The sequence below is a fragment of the Manis javanica genome, chromosome 5, assembly GCF_040802235.1.
Source record: "Manis javanica isolate MJ-LG chromosome 5, MJ_LKY, whole genome shotgun sequence".
Taxonomy (NCBI): domain Eukaryota; kingdom Metazoa; phylum Chordata; class Mammalia; order Pholidota; family Manidae; genus Manis; species Manis javanica.
The window spans coordinates 44,771,132-44,796,422 of record NC_133160.1 but is presented as its reverse complement, the minus strand read 5'-3'; the positions used below and the strand labels follow the sequence as shown (position 1 = coordinate 44,796,422).

Here is a 25,291-nt window from a genome sequence, read left to right as displayed (position 1 = left end):
TGTGTGGTGTGAAAAACTGTCCCATGCACCAGTAGGTTTGAGAAACTCTAGATTAAGGGTTAAGCCTTGTTAATCAAATCTCTTTATAATTAGGATTCTTGGAGCTTTTGATACACTACTATACTTTATGAATCCCCAGTAGTGATGCTGACCATGTTTCCCAAACTCATTGGACAAGGCAGTCATTTCTACCTAGAGTACCAGTAAACATCTCAGTATGCTATAGCAGAAAACTCTACCTGTAAAACCAGGTACATTTAACTTACTTTGGGTTTAGAAGATGTGAAAAACACCTAAATAATGAAACTTAAAAGTAGCACAAGGATAGTAACATATTTGCTGGTACATTGTTTATATCCTCAAGCAAAGAGTATTTGCATTAACTGATTTGAGAAGCTGTTTGATTTAACCTGGCCTGTATTTCTCAAGCTGATTTTTTCTTGTTTCGTTCACTGCCCAAGCTGTTGAACTAGAACTTTATTTTCAAGCGTTTTTTCACCTAAGGGGATTAGCAGATTTATTATTTGCATATTTAACTGGGCAAACTTTGCAAGATGGTTATTATTCACCAATGTGTATAAAGCTAGTCAGTGTATTACTAAATTACATCTTGAAAGTAAGAATGAGGACAGAAGAAAATGGGACCATTAAGATAAAAGGAAAACCTTTGTCAGCCTCACTGCTTTAATCATTGCACTGTGACCTGCTGGGGTATCAGATAAGTTCTAACTATTGGGCGGATGTCTGCTGCTGGGTGAGGAGAAGCATTTGCCATTTTAATTTCCTTCGGCTAAGTGCAGACAGTCAAGGGGTGAGATGAAAACAAGTCAAAATGCTAATACAGAGTCTTCCCAGAATTATCTGTTGTGTTTATGTTGCATGTATGCATAAGGAAAAAAACTAGTGGTCGTGTTCATAATGCAAACTTCTAACACCCCTTTGTGGCAAGTGCCAATGTGAAATCCAGGAAAACGTTATTCTCACATGGGAAAACAAAGGATTCATTTCTCTCACAACTCCACCAAAGTAAGTCCTTTTAAAAGTAAAAGCTTTTTAATAATCATTTCTGTGGGTTTTTCTTTAGCTACTACCTCTTTTACTCACTCCATATTACTCACAAATACATGGTTGGCCTATGATCTAGTTATATGGCCTTTTCTGAGGAATTTGGTTCTTCTTCCCCTTTAAAAAGACTCGAGTACCTTTTTATATTTTTAAAGATAGGGTTTAAATAAAGGGATGAGACAAATGACAAGATCTGGAACGAAGAGTATGAAAACAAGCATCTGGGAGGAATTTACTAGGCAGTAAGAAAGAAACAAGTATGCTGAGCAGGGACTGTTTCTCAAGGATGCATTTTAAAAATGCTTTGTATGTAAATCAAAGATTCAACTAAGAAGCAAACATACCCTAAATGATGGCCATTCTCAATCATGATTTAATTTATAAATGACCAGAAAATATTTGAAGAGTCAACAACGCATTTTTATCATACATCTTCGATTTATGTATTTCATATATGATATGCTTTTAAAGCTTCAATTAGCACTTCAATACAAAATAAGAAATACATGTGTCACAGTGGTTCTCAGGCATAGAATTTAAGAGTCTCGAGCAAGTTTTTCCCTAGCATACAATGAATATTATGAACCATGATGTGGAATATTTATTTCCTTCTGACCTAGCTGCCTTTTTGATTTAATTTTATTACAGTGAACAGCTTTAGTAGGTATGATATTGCTAAGTGGAAATAAGATTTAAAATAAGCTTATAACCTGTATCATCTTGAAGTCTTTAAGACCTAAATGATTACTTTTCTCCTAATAGAGCTCCAGAATCATCCAGTGAAAATAATATTGTCCATAACTATCCGGAGCACAGGCCTAAGAACCACTGTGCATGGTTATTCAATGTCTTCAGGCCTCACAGGATGAGGTAAAGGTATGATGGATTTCTTCTCAGTGTCTCTGGTAAGTGCCTTCCTCATATCTGTTAGGAAGTAAAATTTAATGTAAGTACCCAAATATAAAAATACCTTATATCAAATTACAACTTGATAGGTAAGGTTCCTATTAAGAGGTTTTAGTCCCATCCCACTTTCCCCAGATTCTGAGAGAAGTGTATTCACAGGTGAGACTCCCAGTCACAGGTATGCTGGAGGCTTGCCAAACCCAGCTGGGATTCAGCTCTTGAGACAAATGCTCTTTTCATAGAATCTTAATAACATGCCTGTGTAATAGTAAAAACCATAGTCAGCAGTAATTAGCTACTGGTTAGTGAATGTAAGTTAACTAGCGGTGGGTTTGTAAAGGGCAAGTTAATTTAAAGGAAATATTGTAGCTCATTCAAAATATTAAATCCAACAAATACGTTTCTTTTAAATTTACTTAAGTAACTGAGTTTAGTATTTCAGTCTGTAGGATGAATGTGAACGGCCTTCCAGCGGGGACACTGCCACAGAAGGAACCTCACCATAAGCATCCTCGTCAGGCTCCCCGTTGCTGGCCGAATAGTACTCTATGACCGTCCTATATACGCTGTAGCCCAACTGCTTGTACATGTTGACTGCAACTTGGTTAGATACTCGTACAAAGAGATCAACAAAAAATCCACCCTTTCTTTAGTTTAAACAAACAAAAAAAAAAATGTTAGAATGTGAGCAATCCTAGAATATAATACTTACATCCTTTTAAAAACAACACTTGTTTGTCTATACTTTGCTTTGACTATCACTCTTAGAATGGCAGTAAAAGAACCTTGCAGGCTGATCACAACATAGCAGTATTTCCTACTAAGAACTTAATGACAATTATTTTGCCATACAAGAAGATGAGTTTGTTTCCATGTAATGTTTCAAAACCTACATGTTTTCTTAAAGAGATAAGTTTGTAAAAAGCTTTTTTCACTGTAATTCCATTGCTTCCACTTAAAAAAGTACTCTGTATCATAGTATTGATATGCTCATTTTATCACACAATATTTTTACCCATACACACGTATGAAAGATTTTGAATAATTACAAACACCAGTGTGGTTATGCCTCAGTGTATCTACTGTTAACAGCCCTGAAGCTCAGGTCCCCCAGTCAGTGACAAGCCTCTCTCTTACCCAGAACCCAAAGGTCTCCACAACCGGACTCTTGCTTTTTGCTGTAGATTTACGACCTATTATAGTTTAGTTTCTCCTGTTTATGAACTTTGTATAAATGGAGTCATACTTTTATACATTGTCTAGAGATCTGCGTCTCGGTTAGCCTTGGTGTAGCTGGAGCTTGTTCATCTTCCTCTGTTCAGCATCCACTGTATGGATACTACGAGCTGTCCATGTCCTATAGATAAACGTTTCCAGGTTTTACTATCACAAAAACTCTGCTGCTCTGTTGTTGTTGTGTCTCATGGTACAGTATGTAAAGGTCTGCAACTAGGAAGTGTCACTGCTGCCTCACGGGGGTATCCTCAACTTTGTCAGGTTCTGCCTGTTTCCCAATCTGCCTGCACCACTTTGCACTCCCACACAAGTGGGTAAGGCTCCATTCCCAAAGAACCAAGACTTGGTGCATCAGACATTTTAATTTTTTTTAATTTACATTAAAAGTGGTATCTCAGGGTAATTTTATTTGGCACTTCTGATCACTAGCAAGGATGAATGTATTTCTGTTGGCCATTTACATTTCTCATTCTGTACAGTCTGGTCTTTCACACATTTTTCTTTCTCTTCAGCCGTGTTTCTCTGTGTCTGGACATTCAGCATTACTTAAAGGATATTGTATAAAAGATACTGCAAATCTTTCTCCAAGTTGTGGCTTGTCATTATCCTTATGATTCTTTGTGATGAACAAAGTTACTTGACTTCAATGAAGTTGCATATATGAACCTTTCCTTTACAGTCGGCACATTTTATGGCTTAAGTTCTTTTCTACCCTGAGGTCATGTAGACACCCTCCTCTATTAACTTCAAAGGATTTTTTTTCATTTTGTTTTTCACACCCAGGTTTTAAACCTGGAATTGGTTTGTGTATGATAAGGTAATAATCTGGTTGAAATTTTCCCCATACAAATAGCCAGTTGTGCCACACCATCTTTACTGAAAAGTGTGTCCTTTCACCACTACTCTGCTCTTGCCTCCTCTGCGGTATGGGAAAATACAGGTGGTATTCCTGAACCTGATTCTCCAGTTGCGTTCCACTGGTCTAGACAACTGCTCCAGCACCAACACACAGTCTTATTCATTATAGCTTAATATCCAGAGGGAGCAAATCCACCCATTGTTGGTGTTCAAGAATATCTCATCTCTTTTTGGCTTTTTCCATTCCTCTCTTAAGTTTCAGAAGCAAAAAGTCCCACAAAAAAAATACTTGAGGTTTTGATTGCAATTACATTGGTTCTGTGGATCAATTACCAGTTTACTAAATCAAGTCCCCAATGCCACAGAGGTGGTTAATCTCTCCACTGAGATAGGTACCTTTAATGTTTCTCAGTAAAGTTTTAGAAACTTCCAAGAGGTCTTACACAGCTTTTGTTGGATTTTTCCTAAGGGCTTAATGTATTCTGATGCCATTGCAATGGGCATCTTTTTCTAAATTTTACTGTTTGTATACAAATGCAAAATAATTTTATACTTACTTTATATCCAGCAACTTTGCTTAACTTTTATTGAGTTTTCTAGTAGTACAATCTTATCGGTGCAAAGTAAGTTTTGTTTCTTCCCCAATCTGCTTATCTTTTATTGTACTTGTTTTAAACTGTGCTGGATAGGACTTACAGTAAATTACCAAAGAGGAAAGCATCCTTGTCATGTCCCAAATTTCAAATGGTAATGCATTACCACTGCAACAACCTTCCCCTGGTAGATTATCCTTTTTATGAATCAGTGAATCCGTTTTGCTAAGATTTTTCTGGGACTTCTGCACCTATAACAATTCCTCAAAATTCTCTTCCTCATTTTTCTTCCAGGTTTGGTAATCAAGATTATCCTAGCTTTAAAAAATAAATTGAGGGATGGTCCCTTAAAGTCATTATTTCTTAAATAGTTAGTAAAATTTGGGAGAGAGGCCACAGCTTACTTTGTGGAAAAATGTTTGGCTACTGACTGAAATTCATTAAGGCAGGGGGGTTCAGCTTGCAACCTATTTTTGTAGTTCTCAAGCTACAAATGGCTTTTTAATTTTACATGTGTGTATGTACCCATACATACACCCATACAAATAAAGATCACTTAGATCTTACCAACTATTCTAAAATAATGAAGGTTTAGAAACCAAAAAAGAAAGCTTAGTGGTTTTCTACTCTAGACAGACTTTTTACTATAACTACATTAAATCATATGTGCAAGGTCACAGCTAATTAGAATCCATTTCCTACTGCCCTGTCCACTATATAATAATGCCAGTGCTTTTTTTCAACATGATATGCCATTAACCAATATGTGCAAACCATAATCTTGCTAAAAATGTTCTCCTTTTCCTTGTTCAGTCTAGTTTAAATTTCCTAAGGACTAGAGACAACTTCCTTTTCAGCTAACACTGTTTCCTCTCTCTGAATAAACTCGAGTTCCTCTTGCCCCCAACTTGGCAGGCTCAGAGCACTTTCAAGCCATGGTTACTTCCTTAAAACTTATTTTATTAAATCCATTAATTAAGTGGAAAGCCTCAAGAGCTCTTCTCAGCACCTACTCTCTTTCCTATATACTTCTGTGCATTGAGAGTAGAGAAAAAAGGAAGCTTGACAACTGGTTAAACGTATGAGCACATCTCTTACCTCTCCTAGACTATGAACTGGCGATTTTCTCTCTTAAATCATCATGCTTCTTTTATCTCACATAATGAAGGTGCTTGTCATATAAAACAGGTCCTTTTTAAAAAAAGGGCCACAATGTCGGCAGTTCCCAGCTGTGCTCCAAGGCACACCAAGATACCTCAAACTCACAAGAGATCCCTACAGGGTACTTCAAATGTTGGGGGAAAACGAAGACAAACCTTCCATGTCACACTGGCAACCTAATAGTGTCTCATATAGACAAACACAACATTATCTCTTTTATATTCCAATGGGATGTCTTTGTGAAGCCAGGTCTTAGCAGTTCCTATGATTTAAAAAATCTAGAACCACTTAAAATCAATGTGAAACAAGTACGTGGATGACAGTGTCCAAACTGTTCCCAAAGTTTGAGGACTCACATATTGCCCAGCAGATGCACACACCTCATTATAAGTAACTACAGTTACTCAATAATGAAATTAAAATATTTTTTTCTTTTAATTTGTTTATTTCTACAAATAGCTATGCAGTTGTTAGGCCTTAACCACCTACTAAGCAGTTAGGATGTAACTGCTCAAGATGAAACTGTTTTCTCTTGGGCTAGTGGCACTGTGAACAAATTTTTGAGATGCCAACAGCACTGTTAACAGAGAATCTGGGAATACCTGCCACTGTCACGAAACCCTGAGAGCTAGTCTTTCATTGCGCTGATTATGCAGCATGTAAGTCTATGGCATCACTCACTTTGCCTTAATTTTCCTCAGTGATAAAATAGGGACTATAATGCCACTCTGAGTATGTGACAGAATTGTGAGAACTCTTAGAGGCTGAAAATGAAATAACCATAAACTCTAAAGCATGACAGATACTCAACTTAGAAGGAAAAAAAAACTTACAAATGTGCACCGAGAGAAAAATCAAATGGTTAGGGTTAACAAATTATTTGACAAGCAGATCTCACCTTTCTGAAATCTCCTCTAATAACTCCATAAGTTTAGCAGCCAAACCAAGGCGTCGAAATTCTGGGGCAACAGACAGAGCTGTGACATGGCCATGCCATTCTTCCCTAGCTACTGAGCCTTCTGCTTTACCCATAACTGCCAACAAAAGATTGTAGTCAGTAATTAAACACATGGAGTTACACAAAAATGTAGCAGTAATGTTTGGTACATTTTTATTATAAAGGAAACTAATGACAAGTTTTAAGTACTACTGTCATCTAGCTACCTGTTATTCGTGCTTTTATTTGAATTTCACTTGTAAATATAATATTAAATATAGGTGTAGAATCAAAATTAAAAGGGTTTTTTTCTTTTTGTAAAAAAGGAAGGATATACAAAAAAAAAACAACTAATTCTGAACACAGAACCAGAATATGTATTTTTTTAAATATCTAAACTTCATGTAGGTATGAATTTATGTACATATAACTCTGCCAATCCACAGCTCAAATTTTTATGAGGAATGCTATACCTCAATAAAGATACTACAATCCCTGAGTTATGTACCAAATAAAAAACATAGAAATGTTACAAAAATACAGAGCAAAAGATCCAAGAAGACTAAGACCATGTCTATCTGGTTCACTGCTGTATCCCCTGGGCCTAGTGCAATACCTAAACAACAGGAAGGATCAGCAAGTTGTCAACTGATTGAAAATAAAATAAAATTAGTCATCATGATTAAACTTCCAATTCTGCAATCAACCTAAAACAATCCGTTGAAACCTCTACTAAAACCTTAACTACCTAACCAAAAAAAGTACTAGTGGTATTATACTTACTGTAACCCATTAACTCTCCACCAGGTGCCTCTGCAACGATGAAATACTCTGGCCAGTGTGCGAGGTACTGTAAATAAAAAGGAATCCCATACTAGAGTCTTGTTAAGGAGTGGACAGCAAGGTCTTCATAAACGGAGTATTTTGATGTCCTTTAAAAAGTACATTACTTTATCCCCAGCTCCATATATGTATGATTCTATGGTCATACCATTACATGAAATATTTGTTAGCATTAATTTATAACAAAATTGCCTGAATATATATAACCTCAAATGTGAATGGAGACAGCCCCATCTAATAGCAGAGAACCAGGACTCCAGAGTTGCACCGTCTCCCTACTGATCATATTGTATCTAAACTCTGCACAGTACTTACCATCTGAGGGTCTTATTTGCACTGTCTTCTCCCCTGAGAATATGAATGTCACGTTCATTCTGTCCCTGTTACCTGGTACACAGTAGACACTCAATGTTTATTTTTCCATAATTGAACTAGAAAATTAATGACTAGTTCCTCTTTTAGCTTCAGCTATGAGACTGAAAATAACTTTAAAACAAGTATTTCCAAAGGCAACTTAACAATTACAGTTTTTCCCCTCCACTGATTCAAATTCTTCATTTTTAATAATACAAAATGAAAGCTAACCCAAAAGTGAATGCCTGCCTAATTTGCTCATGACTTGCTTCTTTGACCCTGGTATCCTTACTGACCTGTACTCATTCCGGCATTTCATCTTAGCATAAGCCTGCTGATGCAGTTCTATGAGTGGGCACATCAGATACACATTTTTTTTTAAGTTCCTGGAAAACCTGTTGAGTAATAAATTCAAACTCTCTTCTGAAGGACAGCCAGGATTCTGAGTATTCTTCAGGCATAAACCTTAACACAGCAAGCCAGCCAGTCTTCCTGCCATCCAGCTACTGACACTATAACTGTCTCTCAGGCTAATGGAGACAGCCCAGGTGCCAGTTCTTCCAATAAGACCTAGCAGGTCACTCTCAAACATGGCCTCCCCTAGGTTAATGAGACTTTCACTGTAAATTTTAAGTATAACTGGAAGCACATCATATAAGTTGATTTCATCCCAATAATTTCCCTTATTACACAGGGGAAATATTCTGTGTCCTTCAGAATTCTTCAAAATCCTCTTACCTTCTGTTTACTCATGGAGCAGTCTATAATAGGCTATAATTTTAAAAATACAAATAAACACTTTGGAGATTTTTGCTTTTTCCACTCACCTTTGTTTCTGATATGTAGCCCTGCTGCTGCTTGCACTCGTAATTAATTTTTACTGCTGTATATATTCCATTGTGTGAATAGACTGTGTGTGAATATCCTGTCTGCTGACAATGGACATCTGGGTTATTTCCAGTTTCTCAAAAAGCTTATATAAATCCTTCATGAATATAGCATAATTAATTTAGCCATTCCCCCACTGTAGTGTATGACTGTTACTCCAAATTTTTAATGTTGTAATTCTGCAATAAATATTTTTGTAATGATATACTTCAGAGATTAACAAACACTTTCTGTTAAGGACCAGAGAGGAAGTATTTTAGCCTGTGTGGACCATATGGCCTCTGCTGCAGCTACTCAACCTGTGAAAGCCGTGGACAAAAGCGACTGATATGTGAATTATTCAGCATGGCTATATCCCATAAAACTATTCACAGAAAAACAGACATAAGCCAAATTTGGTCCACGAGCTTTAGTTTTTGCCAACCTCTTACGTAAGTGTCTCCATTTCTTATTATTTTCAGCTTCTAGGAAATGAAATTAACTAAGTTTTACATTGCCCAATTGCCTTCCAGAAATTCTGTAGCAGTTTATACTGTCACTGACAATTTATGGGAATGCTCCTCTCACCTCACTCTTAAGCACCAAGTTTTATCTTTTTCTTAATCCTTTATAGCTTAATAATAAGTAAAACATGGCATCTCATTTGGTTTTAATATGCATGTCTTTTGACTGCTGAGGCTAAACTCTTCATGTGTTCATTAACCTCCCATATGCCCTCTTTTGTTAAATTACCAGTTAATATTATTCTCCTACCCTGCAGATATGGAACATAAGCCAGAAATCCAACTTTGTGTTTTCAGCCACTCCATGTGTTATAATCTTTCAGTCTAACATAACCCAGAATTCCCTAACTTCACATATCTTTGCCCATTTTTCTTTTGGGGAGCATGATAGATACACTGTTACCCAAAATCCTTTCTTCCCTTTAGTAACAAGCCCAATTTAAAGGTGGGCTCATTGCCAGGCTCTGTTACAGCTAGGTAAGTGTAACATGGGGCAGGTGCTGGTCCATGAGGTACAGAGGGCTGTGTGGTACTTCCCAAAGGTACCCCTGACACTCTCAACATCCCCTCTGTTGATCCTCCTGCCAGGAACATGGATGTGATGGCGTTTGCTCTACTAGCAGCCATCTGGGACAGGAAAGCCAAGGCTACCCTCAGAATGACAGAGTGGTTTAAATGCAGAGTCTGCTCGCTAGTGACTTCATGGGACCACTATGGGCTGCTCATCATCCCTAGAATCCTTCACGTCAGTCAGAAATCACCCATCTTGCTGAAGTCACTGTTTTTGCTATTGTATATACAGCCATACTCACTACGGAGGGCAGGTGGGCAGGGAAGCTGCACTGTTACAGATGCATAAGGTCATTGTATTAGCAGCCTGTCAGGCAGCTTTAAGACAACTCTTGTTCCTAGTTGTCTTGTCTTTTTTATTGCTTTCAGTGTTGCTTACGATCTTTACCAACGCACAAGTTTTAAAGGTTTTCCTATTCAGTGGAAAAACTTTGTTTCTCTATCTTCTTTACTGTTAGTAAGTGCTCATTAACCTTTTTTTAAAAAGGATACAGTTTCTGTAAGTGGATCCAAGTTACTAAAAGAAAAGAAATGTCAATAGTAAGTAGCGTTTATAAAACCAGTTAAAATACGCCCCCTAAAACTAAGATGCACAAGGAAAACAAAACATGCTAAATATACAACTTTAAAATCCACTTACGGGCTAAGGAAGAGGGTTTAAACTAACTGATGACCATAATGAGCCACCATAGCCACTATAAAAGTATCTATCCATTTTCATTTAACTGCTTTAATTATTTTATAGTTTACATATCCACATCAAAACCTTCCTTTTTCTAAATGGCAATAAGGTGTTAAGGGAACTGGGGACCAATCAAGCAAGTAAATCACACCGACAGAATGCCAACGGCACCTCCAGGCCCTCCCCGACAACTCTGCCTTTCTCTACTCCACCTTCTCAACATGGGATATCTCACCACTCGGGTTTTTGCTCCCACTCTTCTACATTCCCGCTTCCCCTTCCCTGCTGTCCCCCTTTTCCTATACTTTAGCTGTGTATTTTTGGAGGAGGACCCCAGAATCTGACTGGTGCTGCTGAGCACCTGCCTCACCAGCACATGGATGTAACACCCGCCAATGAGCATTTTTTTAAAATGCACCTCTGCTTCCATCCCCAAAAAGCTCTGCCCTCCACCTTCCTGATCAATTAATGGAGCCATCATTTCACCAGGCTCAAAACCAGCTACCTTCTCATCTTCCTTTTGTACATACAGTCAAATTCTTCATGGGACACTTAACACTACCCAGCAGTTCTCAAACGTTTTGGTTTCAGAATCCCTACACACACAAATTATTGAAGACCCTAAAGAACTTTGCTTATGTGGGTTATACCTACTGATATTTAAATGTTTTGGGTATTCACTCATTTAAAAATAATAAATCATATGGCATTAATATGAATAACTTGCTTCTAAAACAGAATGTAACTTCACTTTCAAGAACAAAATTTAGGGACAAGAATGGCACTGTTTTTGACAAGTTTACTGATCTTTTAAATGTCTGGCTTCCTGGAAGAGAGCTGGATTCTCATGCCTGTGTCTGTTACACTCACTGTTACAAGATCGCACATCAGAGAACCTATGTGCACTTGTGAGAGAATAACAGAGGCAAAAAGCTATCTTATCTAAGCATTATCATGAAAATAGCTCTGACCTTGCAGAACCCCAAAACGGTCTTGAGGAGCCCCAGCCCACACTGGAGAACTGCTGCATTAATACAGTAGAATCCATACTTCCACAACTTCTTGATAGTCTCTTGTCCTGCCTCAGCCCTCCAGCAGGCCACCCCACTCCTCAATCACAAAGAAAATACAACAGTTAAGAAGGAAGCTTCCGCAAATGCACCCACACTCTACTTGTTCTCCAGGAACCATGCCTGGAGTGCTGGTGAGCAGATCCCACCTCCGCTCTCTACCCAGGACCCTGCTCTGCAGTCCTCATCTCTCCTGGAAAAAATGTACAAATATGCATATGCATCACCATCAGCAGCACTTGACCCCTCTACCTGGAATATTCTCCCTGCTCGGCTTAAGACCCTTCTACCAAGTTCTCCCACTTCCCTGAGCCACCAGTCACCTTTAACACTTGATGCCCTAAAGCACCATCCTGGAGCCACTTTTTTCTATCCACACTCACTCTATCACTGATGCTACCCAGCCTCCTGGTTTTAAGGCCATTAGTGTTTACCCTCAGATCTCTATCTTTAGCCCAGACCCACACACTCCCATACTCAGGTTACCTGACTTCTTCTCCACCTCAGTCTCAGTGCACTTAGCAGAGAAGCCCAAGTCCTGTGATGGCCTCTCCAATCTCTAGCCCTTTGACTCTGACCTCATCTCCTCACACTCCCTCACTGTGCTCCAGCCACACTGGCAGCTGCCTCCTGTCTCAAACAGGCACCTGTGCCCTTACTATTCCCTCTGCCTGGAAGGCCCCTGCCCCCATACACTCACTCCCCTCTTCTCCCTTAGGTCTTTCTTCCATCACACCTTCCCTGAACACCCTACCTAAAGCTGAATCCCCACTCACTTCCACTTCCCTTTCCTGCATTCATTTCCTACTTTGTACTGAACACTAAGTTCTACATGCTGTATCTCCTTGTTTTCCCCTCTAAAATGAAAGTTCCATTAAGATAATTTTTTCATTTGTTCACTGCTATGTCTCCAGAACTGGTTGAATAGTAGGTGTGTATATATTTTTCCAAGAATAAGTAAAATAATTTTTAAACTAACTGCACTGTTTTTACATTAATTGCTTCTTTCAATTCCTTCTGCAAAACCTTAACCCAGCGATTCTCGGAGTTCTCTATCAAAGTGGGAAACAGGAGAAAACAAGGAGGAAGAGGAAATCCCCTATTGGCATATTCTTGAGGCCTGAAGTTGATGATTTCTTGGACCCTTGTGTTTTATTATAAATGTTCATGTTCACTTTATTCATTTTCATATGCAAGTGTTGATCCATACTAGATCCTCAGTTTAGTCTATTCTTGAAGCTGCGAGGCATGCTGTCACCTCCAAGGCCTGCACCTCCCAACCTAAGCCTTTGTCAAGTCTTCATCTCTTTGCCATTGTCAAGATCTCCTAAATGGTTTACCTGCCTGGTGTACCTCCTCTAATCACTTCACATTCCTCACAGCTTTCTGGTAAAGCTCTGGGGCTCCACAGCAGTAGTCCTCAAACAGCCAAGAATCTGCATTTCCAAAATGGTCCCTTGGTAGTCAGAGGCCACTCTTTTGAGAACCACTGCTCTGGACCCAACCTCCTGGGATTAGATCCCTTGCTTTGCCCACTCCAGCTTGAAGCAATTCACTTGAGTGCTCAGTGCCTTGAGGTTACTCTTACAAAAAGTGGGGATGAGGAGAGCACCTGCTTTTTAGCATTGTGAGGATTAAATGGATTATAACAGTGAGAGCCCAACACAAGCTGCCCTAGTTATGCTGTTTTGATAGGGAGAGGCCCAACAGAAAATTCTTCCCGACTATCAGGTCTAAACTCCTACAAATGGAGCGAAAGTCCGGTTCCACCAGCTTCTCTCTGATCAGCACAGAAGCCCACTTCTGTAGTCACATTCATCTCTCAGGTGTCCGGTACACCGCAGGCTTGCTCACCTTCGCACCTGCTTCCTCCTCCAGAACTTCCTTCCTCATCACTGTCGTCATTCTATCCATCCTCCCAGGCTCATCCCCTTTGACATATTTCTAACCACCTCATCTGGTGTTCTTTTCATCCTCCTGACACCTCAGTCCGAACTACTTGGTCGTTAGTTTTCACATACTGCTCAGGTGACTTTACAGCGGACCTAGGACTAGCAGGTGGGCGGATGGATGGGTGGGCATGTGATAAAGTCAATGCAGCAAAATGTTAACTGCAGAATCCAGCTGATATGTCTATCACGGTAAAATCCCTTTTAAACGTTCAGATTTTCATAGTAACGTTTCTCCTAAAGTATCTGCCAGCCACCGGTCCCGACTTAACTGGGGCTTAAAGTGAGGCACTAGCGGGCCTCCAGCAGTGTGTGCCCACCGCCCGACCCCCACAAGAGGAAGAGCGTCAGGGCGGCGCGCTGCACTGACGAACGCACGGAGACACACCCCGCGGCGAGGCCTCTGCGGCGCGCGGCCGTACAAGGTTACTTCCCTCGGACACCAGCTGGCCGTCACCACTAGGGCCAGCGGACGCTCGCCGGGACCCCGCGCCGTCCGCGCACAGGGGAGCAAGCCGGGTCACCTCCGGGCACGGCGAGCGCAGCAAAACTGGCGACGGGCTGCGGCCCGCACCGCGCCAGCTCCTCCCGGCGCGTCCCCGCAGCCGCCCCGCCGCGACCAACTCGCCGGGAGACAGGACGATGAAGCTCGGCCCAGGCCCCGGACTGTCCGCATGTCCGCCTGGCGCGGCCTCCTCCCGGAGGCCCCTGCGCACTCACTCACATGTTGTTGAAGCGGAACAGGTCGTCGCACGTGAAGGCCCGGAGCGTGGTCATCGCGCCGGCGTCGCCGCGGAAGCCGGCTCGCCGCGATCCCAGTCCCGCCCCGCCGGAAGTCGATCGGTGAGCGGCCACTGCGGGCGGGGCGGGACACTGTTTCCGGGACACGAGTTGCTCGGCAACCACGATAGCGACGCATCTCCCTCCGACGGCCAGAGTCGGGATTGCAAGACCACTCCAGTAACGTCCGGGACTTTTCCCTCAGAACTTCCAAATCCCTCGGCAGGAGAGACTGGAGAGAGGCGGCCATGTGATCGCGCGAGAAGGAAACGGATAGCTGCCGGGCGCTAAGACACCTGGGCAGAGGGGCGGAGCACAGGGATCCAGTGAGGGAGACGGAAGTGGGGTGGTGTGTCGGGGCTCGGCCCAAAGCGGGTGCCGCACTGCTGCAGCTGTGCGTGTGACCTCAGATTTCCCAAACCGCTTTTAAAAACATAAAAATAAAGGTGAAGTTAAGTGTAACAATATATACTATTTTACGTAGTATATTAAAAATACTTCACATAGTATATTAAACGTATTTCACATGTAACCAATGGAAAAAATATTAATAGTGCTGCTTTATTTGGTGTGCGTAATAAAGTCTGAAATCCCGTGTGTGTTTTACATTTGCAGCTGATTTCAGTCCCGGAGCTAACGTCATCAGAAATACTTGTTCTGCGTTTACATATCATAAAATGTCTGGTTAAAATGTAGATTGACATTCTCAAACGACTCCATTCTGTTTTCAATTAACTGAGTGGAGCATCAGTTTTCAAATTTAAAGTTAAATGAAGTTAAAAATTGCATTCGTCAGCTGCACTAGCTGCCATTCCAGTACTCAGTCGCCCCAGGGGCAGTGGCTGCCAACATCCTGCATAGCACAGGCCCCTAAGCTCAGAAAACATAACTTCTTCCTGCCTTTGGAAGGTCTTTCCCCTCTCTCACCAAGCAACTGCTTAGGTGGTCTTGGGGACAGGTTTGCATAGTTCAAAACAATCCACATGACTCCTCAAGTCTAAACTCCAGGGCCCTCCCATCTCTAACTGCCCTGAGGCCCAAGTTGCTCCACAGGGATCTCAGCAGCCCCTTGCCAGATAATGTGAGCCAAGTATGAAAGGAGGAGAGAAAGCAGATGGCTGAGGAAGTGGGTAGGCCCATAAGAAGGATCTCTCAAGGTCCAAGCTCATCTACAGGCATTGCTTCCAAATTCTCAACAATATAGGTTCATAAGTGTAACCGCACATGCAATAGTCCCTGGGGTGGACAAACTCACATCCAGAGGTTCTACAAATGCGCCCGGAGGGCAAATGTGGTATCATGAGCTCAGCCACTGCCTACCAGGTGTTTAACCAAGGAGAAACTTTAAAGGCAATTTCCTATCAACAAAACCTATGTGCCCACATTAAATGAACGTTTAAAGGATAATTTTTAGAAAAAGCAAAACTGAGATTCTCATACAAATATAAAATGAACGTATAACAAAGATGTTAACTCAGTTGATAAAGAATCAGTAAGATGTTAAAACCAGTTCAAGGAGAGTTTAAAATGCATGAGGCAATCGGGAATGCTGGATATATTTACAAATAGAAGTAAAGCTGGTGGATACCCACAGAGCAGCAATCTATTGCATATCCTGGACATGCACAACGCATTTACATTTCTATAGACAAGAATCATTTTTATTACCACCAATTTTCTTCAGCTTACAGAGTTAACCTGGAAGGGTGTACCTAACAGGACACCCAATCATCTTTTTTTTGGTCTTTTCAAAATGAACTAAATTAAAATTGTAGAGATTGCTGAGCACTATAGAAATATGTGTACCTAAAGGTTTCCTATAACTCATAAGACATATATTTTATTACATCATATATTTTGAATATAATTTCAACATCTTAATGAAAATCATTAAGAGATTAAAAATCTTTGAGAGATTGAAATCATTTTTTTATTATAAATTTACATTTAAGGCACTATCATCTCTTTATAAGGAAAGATGAGCTGATTATGATTTTTGTCTCATTTATCCTATTCTCCTAATTATGTTGCTTGTATTATTATTGTTACCTTTCAGAACTTATATATACATCTGTGTTACAGTGGTGCATCCCCCAGTCCTTTGGTTTTAAGGCTACAATTCAGTAGATGTAACACCATTTTTTATTACAACTTTCTCATTCTTCATTTTGGTTCATTTATGGGTTGGCTGGATTTCATTATAGTGTTTTCTCTTTGTTTTGCTTTGCTTTGCTTTCCCAGGGAACTCTTGAGGCTGGTGTTCTATACCCAGAGGGCCTTAGTCTGTTAGAATGCCCCATTAGAATATTTGCTGGACATTCTCTCCCCCAAGAAATTTGTAAACATCATGAATCCATTGTTTTCTGGTGTTTAAAGTTCTGGGGGAAAGGAGTAAGGCTGGCATGATTTTTGTTTTCCCATTTGTGGGTGACGCTTCCAAAAATAAAACAATCTTAACAGTGCATACATCTCTGTCAAGTTCATCAGTTTAACACTGAAATTTACCCAAAAAATCAAATCTGGATCGTTCCCACATAGCCAGTGGGAATGTAAAAATAGTATATAGCCTCTCTGGAAAACAGTTTGGTGGCTTCTTTTAATAACTAAACATGCAACTACCATTTAACCCAGCAATTGCACTCATGGGGATTTATCCCAGAGAAATGAAAACTTATGTTCATACAAGACCCTGTACCCCAATATTTAATCAAGAGTCAAAATTCTGTGTACTGTATGATTCTATTTACATGACATTCTGGAAAAGGAAGAAATAGGAACAGAAAGCAGATCAGTGGTTGCAGGGGCTGGAGGGATAGGGCAGATGGGAATTAGAGGAGTTCTTTGGGACTGGTCATGATGGTGGCTCCAGTACTGAGTGTATCTGTCAGAATTAGAACATGCACTTAGAAAGCCTAAATTTTACTGCATGTAAGTTATACCTTAATGGTGCGATTTGTTGTCTGTACCATTTCAATAACTTTATTTAAAAAGCATGAACTACATTATTACATGGATTGGAGTCCCAGTTATTTGGGCTTCTGGCACATGCTGTTAACTGATTTCCGTTTTAGTGCATTCAATTTTATTTTTAACATGCAGAAAAACGCTGTTTCTGCCCTGGCTGCACATTTTCCCCACATAAAAGATGACTCACAGAACTTTATTTATCATATTTCATTGTGTAATTCTTTTTACTGCTTAGTTGGAAAAAACTACAAGCTTTTACCACATTTTATCACAAAATGTTTTCCTGCTCATTGAGACCAAACACCATGTGCTCTTCTGTAATTAGTGCTGACCCAGGTTCACATCCATCACGGCAAAATTTGACATTTAAACAAGCAAACAGCTTGGAGTTGCGCATGTTGCTGCTCCATTTCTTTTCCCTCAGATCATGTGGAAAGGATAAAGTCCACAATAAATATATTTTTTGATAAATCCTCAGCAATGTGCTTGACAAGAAAACATCTTGGATAGGTAGTTGCCTTAAAATAACTATAAAATTATTCTTCATAAAATAACAACTGGACAGGATAGATGCATTGACTCTAACCATAAGTGTAATAATCTATTTTCAGTGCTGCTAGCCAGGTTGTACAAAGAGCTGACTACAGGTTTCAATTAAACAAAACAGGCTGCATACATCTGCTCCTTACCAATACCTTACTAAAATGAGAATTTAAAAAAAATTTTAAGACATATATCCATAAGAACAAAGAGAATGGAGACTATCCAATGAGACCTGTAACAAAATTATAGATGCTAGTAAATTCATGTAACAGACAAAAGAAAGCTGAGGGTCCAGCAACTGTAGGAGGAAAAGCCAACAGGCAAGGCAATTGATTTTTGATGCAGTATCCAGGGAGGCCTGGGAATGAGACAAGTCAGGCAGAAATAAAGGGAGAAGGTGAAAGCCTTACTCCCTGGAGAGGCACAGAGGCTGTGTCCAAGTTCAGAGAACAGCTAGCGAAGCATGAAGGGAAAATACCCTATTGAAAATAGGGATTAAGTAAAGATTGGTACACTGAAAGATGAACTTCCTGCAAACCCCTTGCCTGCTTCACTCCCAGAATGCTGGCAGCTAGATTTAACCCCACCCTGTCCCCTCTCTAGTAGGATAGCAGAGCATTTTTGGTGGGGAAGCCACCTGACCTGAGAAAATCCCCACAGATATTCACATTTTTCAGCTCTCTAATAGAATGAGTGAATTGCCACTTGGTTCCCCTAAGGGAAGGGCCACCGATTCACAAATTCTACCCACAGTACACAGCTTCCAGTAAGCTTTGTGGTGCTTTACATTGAATTATGAGTTGTTAAATGTCAAACTAGCATTTGAGAAGATCTTCTAACTCAAAAGACAGAAATAAAAACAAAAAGAAAAATAGAACTGGGATGAACAGAAAAAAAAAAGATAAAACAGATCATACTGTAACGAATATCCACAGAGAGATTAAAAGATATTGCACCATGGAAAAAAAATAACAAAGTTATAAAAATTACATTCACAGACAAAAAGAATGCTTGGAAACTGCAAATATATTATAAATAACAAATTCAATAATTGAAACAAGTTCCCCAAAAGTGTAAGAAATAAAGACTGAGAGACAGGAAATAGGAATTAAAGCTCAAAAAAAAAAGGAGTTCATTCTGATAGGATCAATTTTCACATAATAGGAATTCCAGAAAGAGAAAAAAAATGGAAAGAAAGAAATAATAATTTTTTAAATATAAGAAATATTCTCAGAATTAAAGAATATGCATCTTCAGAGTAAAAGAGACCACTTAGTCTGCAACACAATTGACTAAAAAAAAAAAAAAAATCACATCACTGAAATTTGAGAACAATGAGAAGATTTTAAAAGTCTCTGGAAAATGGAAGGGAAGTATATCAGTTAGCTTTTGCTGTGCAATGAATCACCCAAACTTTGTGACTTAATTTGAGGGATGGTTGGGTAGTTCTGGCCTGAGCTGGATGCATGTTGTCTATATGGTCTAAGACACCCTAACCCACATGGCTAGGACTTCCTGTGATGGCTTGGACTTCTCTCCACACGGTCTCTTATCTTTTAAAAAAGTAGTTTGGATTTGCTCACAAGGACAATAGAAGGCTTCTCAGCAGCTAGAGAGGACCAGCCCAAAGCACAGGCACTTTTCAAACCTCCATTTCCATCTTGTTTGTTATTGTTCCTTTGACTAAAGTTAGTCATATGGCTTTGCCCAGAGTCAAGGTGGAAGGCTATCCAATGGCATCGATAAAAGGAGATACGATTCTTTAGGGGCCAGAATGACAACTGTGCAAGGCACATGCAAGGTGTGCCTGGATATATGCAGAGATTAGGTATCAAATGGTATCAGACTTCTTGATGGCATCTCTGAAAGCTAGAACTCAAGAGGAAGAAAATGACTTCTAACTTTCAAATTCTGAGAGACAATGTTTAACATAGAATTCTCTACCCAGCTAAACTATCAAGCACTAGTAAAGCTAGAAGAATCAGAAGCATGTGTAAGTCCTCAAAAATTTCACCTCCAATTCTTCTGAATGATGTGCTTCAAGAAAACAAAGAAGTGAGTGACGAAAAAAGAAAGAAGGGGATCCAGGAAATAGGAAATAAGATATTTGACTACTATAGTTTGGAAATTGTAGAATGGTGAGGAGAGTTCCCAGGATGACAGCTCTATTGCAGTCCTAGAGACCAGCTGGTCCATATTACAATAGAGGACAGTTCTAAGAAGGGTATCTCAGAGAGAAAAAAAATGGAAATGATGGATTATTCCAACTTATTGAATCATACTGAAAGGAGTTTCTCAGCTGTGGAATAGAGGTTGATGATGAAATAGTGGTAAGTACATTAAAAGCAAGCAAACCAGAAAAAAGGACACAATTATTAATGCCAAGAAAAACAAAAAGTTGTACAAAAAGAAAATACAACTGCATTACAGTTTATCTCTCAACAATACTTACATTGTCATAATAAAACAATAATTTTAAAAGTCACAATAATAAAAAAACAGCCAGGTTTATCCAAAATGTTATATAGTAATTACTTGGGGAGAATGGGGAAGAAAAAGAGCATGTACATGTATATGTGGTGAGAAGACATGACATAAGATGAAATCCTCACCTTCTATAATATGGGCTCAGTAATTAATGTCTAATATTTTCTGGAAAAGCAATAAACATCAGGATAAGCCTATTTTTAGAAATATGGAGATAAATAATGGAAGACACATCTGGGGAAGTCATTTGGGGGATGAGGCATCCAAAACGGGGCGGGGGGCGCAGGAACTGCTCTTTGTTATACACCTGAGAATATTTGACTTTGTAAACTAGGTGTTGTGTTTAATTTTTGGAAGCAAGTCATCCCTTTCCCCCAAAAAAGATAGGGCAAAATCATATTAATGAACCCACTTTATGGAGAAAAGTGTAGGACTATTTGCATTATTGCCCAGAGAAATGGAGATGTTCTACAAAACTCATGGCCCTTTCCCTTTGCAGTTCCCAGGTGGTGAGTCCAAAGGAGCTCACTTTTCCAAAGGTGTTTTAAACAATTCAATCCTTGGTCACCAACCATACTTATTTAAGTATACCTCCCATGTTTTTCAAAACTGATAGTGAAATGGCCCTATAATTAGTAAACAGGTCCTCAAGGAATGAAATGCCTTTAAAAGGAAGTTGGCTGCCCTTTCAGAAAATAGCAAAGTTCATAAACTTCCCACATCACATGCAGACAGTGTGACTAATTAACTAACCAGACTACATAATGATGTCCCCTGCCTCCCCCACACACTCACACACATGCACATGTGTGAGCAGCTGGCTCAGCCAGGAAGAACCTTCTGACTTAGCTTCTGTTTGTCCTCGTATAGTTGGAAGTGAAAGAAGATGACATGTAACAAAATCACTTAATTCGTCTTCATCAACCTCACCTCATTTTCAGTCTTTCCCCATATCCTTCAGGCTTTTCCTTTTAAAAGCAAGAATATAATGAATAACCATGAAGTAAATACTTGTTTCCTGACATCTGCACTTTGACCCTTTGTGATAATGTGATTCTAAGTGACATTATGCCTTTTTTAAATAAACATCATGAGCTATTTTTCTCAACCTTCCTCCAGAGTTGTAACAGAGCACACCTACGTTTGTTCCGTGTGTCAGCTGCACAAAAGCCATTGAACCAAATGTGCCTTGAACGAATATTTCTTAGTCAAACTGACATGCACGTGGATCATCTGGGAATCTTGTGAAAAATGCAGATCCTAACTCAGCAGGTCTGGGAGGGGCCTCAGATTCTAGGCAGCTCCTAGGGGTGATGCTTGGCCCATGGACTGTATTTTCAGCAACAAAATTTTAAACTATCTGGGAAATGAGATTTTGCAATTTGACAAGTATTGTATTTCCATGTGCTCATAAAAAACAGTAGCGCTCGTGTCCTAGTTACTTCACTTATAATTCCTTTTGATTGGTTATTGTTTATTGTTTGCAGTTTCTCATTCTTTCAGTTCACAGTAGATGCAGGTCTGCTCTGCAAGTGTATATGAACAGACTACAGAGAAAAAAGAGTGAGAAAGATAAAAATAGACTGAAGCTGCAAATGAGTCCATCCTTTCACACTTTGCAGAAATGGCAGGAAATAGGAAACACAGACATCAGCACTAAAGAAAATCACATCAAATACGTTATACCTTTTGGTAAGCGTAATGCTTTCAACGGCAATCCTGTTAAATGATATCCATGTATATATAAATCTCTAAATAAATATGTGAATATAGTAAATAGAATAAAAAGAGGAAAAGTTGTTAAAATGATTACTGACTATAATGATTACATAAGAATTCCTTTCTGGGAAGTGCTTCTGAGACTCCTGCAGGGGCAGAGATGGTTCCTTTTGGGATTTCTCTCTGGGAAACACGCAAAGCTTGTCTTTGCAACCTCCCTTCCTCCCTTTCCCCTTTCTTGGCAAAGTCACCACTGGCTACAGGTCCCAATGATGTTCGGCCAGTAGGGAACAAGGGGAAAATACTCCCGATTCAAACATATACATTACCATCACCATCACCGCCACCCCCTCAACAGCAGAGTTAGTGGATGGCATTCACTTTCTTTTTAATCCTCCCACACTGGGCACCCCATTACAACACATTTTTCTTAGGCCTCTGATACCTGTTACTGCCTTTCTTTAATTTCACAAGATACTAGCCAGCAAATAACAACATGAATGGGTTGAAATAAATAGTATACAGTAGAGGTAAAATTTCAAAGAAGTTGATGACCTAATGGTAAGAGTAACTAGTATTTAATGTGCTGATGGAAGGCTAGGTAATGCTAAGACTTTGCATCAGTTAATTCATGCTGGTCTTGGACACTCTGATGAGCCAAGATTCTGTCATTATCTTAGGGGAGTAAGAAATATGTGTTTGACAGTGTGCATGTGTGTGTATGTTGTGGATGTAAGCAGTGGATGTGATTTTATTTTATATACACAGAGTTAATTTTTTTAGCTTTTTAAACCATTCCTAGTTGATATGCTAGAACCGCATTATCTAATATGGGAGCCACCAACCATGTGTGCATACTGAGTATTAGGCACTTGGCTGGTGTGAAGTGAGATGTTTTCTGAATGCAAAATACATACAAGATTTTGAAGACAATGTAAAAACATAAAATCATGTAAAGTGACTCCTTAATATTTTAATTATTGAAATATACTTGGGATATCATGACATGCTAGTATATTACTAAAATAAAATAAGTGATTAGTAACATATTATTGTATCATCCATTTATTTTTCCTTTCTTAATGTGGCTACTGGAAAATTGTAAATGATATGTGACTTGCTTTTTATTTCTGGGGAACAGCACCATGCTAGAAGCACATACATAGTCCATGGGCCTCTGCCAACCAAATAAAATTGAGAACCTGCACCTGGTTAGGTATTAGTGGCCATAGCCAAGGGCTTGTCCTAGGTGTGTTTCTTTCTTCAAACTTGTGTCTTGATCTAGGTTGGTGTTTCTCAGCCCTCGTTTGACAGAGACACCTTGAAAGTTTTAGTAAAAATGACTGCGCATATGTTCAGGGCAACCTGAACATCAGGAGATTTAAGGGCCTGCAGGTGATTTGAAGAACAGGCCAAAGCTGATCCCAACAGGACCAGGTGACAGCAAATCCCGGAGACAGACAGGGTTGGTGGACAGTGTTTGCAGTGGGGCCTGGTTCACACCCTGTGTCTCTGGTTGGAACTGGAGAAACAAGTTATGAAAAGGACGTGGCAAGTCAGAGCCTGCCTTTAGGCAAGGAGCCCTGTTAGAGCTCTCATTATAGCCTACTGGGAGAGGGTGAGTGGCATGGCCACCAGGAAGAAATGGGAGGAAAGGGAAGAAATGGAGCCAAATGAGACAAAATGCCTTCCGTTGTGTGGTGATGCTTTCTCCGGGACCCCAAGGGCTGGTGACAGAGACATAAGTGCCCTGGTCTCCTCCGCCGTTACAGGGGACATGCAGGCCCCGAGAAAAACCACGGCCGAGAGCTAAGCCCACCCGTGGCTATCCCAGGTTCACAGGCCCTGAGGCCCCTGCCCCCTGTCCAGGTTGGCAGCCCACAGTTCTGTTTCCTCAAAAGCAATACTCAGAGTCACTTACTATAAATAATAGTCTAACTGTCTCTTACAGGGAGTGTCCCAGAATTCCACTTTGGAATGTTAGAATTGATGAGACCAGTGATAAAGCAGGCAATCAAAGCTTCACATCAAAGTGGAGATTCTACTGTTGGGTGGGGGTCTGATGACAGACTGGTTACCACTTTATGCATATTGGCCCAGACCTTCCCGAGTAATTAAAGAAATAAAAATTTCCCATGCCCACTCTCCTGGCAAAGTCAGTGTTCATGTGGGAAAAGTTTTGTGCGAAATGCCACCCATCCTTTGATGTTGGAGAAAAATAGATGATTTTCAGACAAGAACCTGTTCTCTAAGACAAACTCTGGACATTTCTCTCCCCTTGCCCTCTGTCTCTTCCCTTTTTTCTTATGGTCTGTTTAGGATTCTGCAGTGTTCTAGGACTTCTTTTGTATTTCGCACTTGATAGGGTTAACCAAAAGACCAGTGACACTTCTGGCCTCAAATTTGCTGTCCTGAGCAGGATCTGAAAAATGAATTTTAGGATTTTGCTCTCACATAGTGCCAGATGATTAAAATACCTGTGTCTTGCAGGCTTTGGGGGAATAACCAGATAGGTGCTGTTAACAGTCAGAATGCTCTCTCATTTCAGTCCTCTTAAGGAAAATGCGTGTAAGAACTGCCCAACAGAGGTAAAGCCACATTTATGAATGAAAGCATTCATAGTTGGGTTTCCTGTCTTTGGTGTTTGTTTATAGATCTAGAGCTGTAATTTCGCATGACACTGAGATACTTTATGAAGTTTCTATTTCTATACTGTGTCCCTGATGGAGGAATATTTGGCAGCACATCAACATAAAAAGAAATCCTTCCCTTTGGCTGGCAATCAATGTTTATAACATAATTTTAGATTTGGAAATACATTCTCCTTTCCCTCCACCCATCATATATATTTTTACTCTCCTCTTATTCCTTCCAAGTCTCACCAAAGTCTGTTTCCTGGCAATTTGAGAAGTGAGAAATGTTTGCGTTGGGGGGAAAAAGTGAAGACATTTTATGTTGTAATTTTAGCAGAGAAACATTGCCCAATGACAAAGTCAGGGGTGTCTTGTGATGTTTTCTTCTGCTCACACTACCTTTTCCCATTTCAATGTCGCTCTCATCTTGCTACTCAGACTGCCTCCCATTCAGAAGTTGTGACCAGCTTTAAATCGCAGTGTACTGATTTGTAAGGACAAGGACAGCATGATGACCTTACTTTGGAGAGAGGGGAAGACAACTCTA

General features: G+C 39.9%; 1 protein-coding gene across 6 annotated transcripts; it reads right to left on the bottom strand.

Moving 5' to 3' along the window:
- Positions 1 to 1,031: 1,031 nt before the first annotated feature.
- On the bottom strand, positions 1,032 to 14,999 carry NAA20 (N-alpha-acetyltransferase 20, NatB catalytic subunit). Of its 6 annotated transcripts, none has more exons than XM_017663307.3 (6): positions 14,340 to 14,530; positions 10,407 to 10,431; positions 7,540 to 7,630; positions 6,718 to 6,853; positions 2,473 to 2,618; positions 1,032 to 1,989 (listed from the first exon to the last, which is right to left on the bottom strand). In XM_017663307.3, the coding sequence occupies exons 1-6, from the start codon at positions 14,390 to 14,392 to the stop codon at positions 1,904 to 1,906; spliced, it is 537 nt and encodes a 178-aa protein (XP_017518796.1). In that variant the 5' UTR covers positions 14,393 to 14,530; the 3' UTR covers positions 1,032 to 1,903. The 6 variants fall into 6 exon arrangements, with proteins under 6 accessions (XP_017518796.1, XP_036878421.1, XP_017518795.2 ...); XM_037022526.2 differs by lacking the exon at positions 10,407 to 10,431 and adding an exon at positions 7,915 to 7,986 and having other exon boundaries at positions 7,540 to 7,606; positions 14,340 to 14,435; XM_017663306.3 differs by lacking the exon at positions 10,407 to 10,431 and having other exon boundaries at positions 7,540 to 7,606; positions 14,340 to 14,965.
- Positions 15,000 to 25,291: the final 10,292 nt, after the last annotated feature.

Excerpts from the sequence above, each read along its gene's own strand:
- NAA20 (XM_017663306.3), bottom strand. The coding sequence starts at position 14,645 with ATGGCCGCCTCTCTCCAGTCTCTCCTGCCGAGGGATTTGGAAGTTCTG. Across the intron at positions 6,854-7,539 it reads TGGAGAGTTAATGGGTTACA|TTATGGGTAAAGCAGAAGGC; the intron begins GTAAGTATAATA and ends TTTTGTTGGCAG. Across the intron at positions 2,619-6,717 it reads TTAGAGGAGATTTCAGAAAG|AAAGGGTGGATTTTTTGTTG; the intron begins GTGAGATCTGCT and ends TTTAAACTAAAG.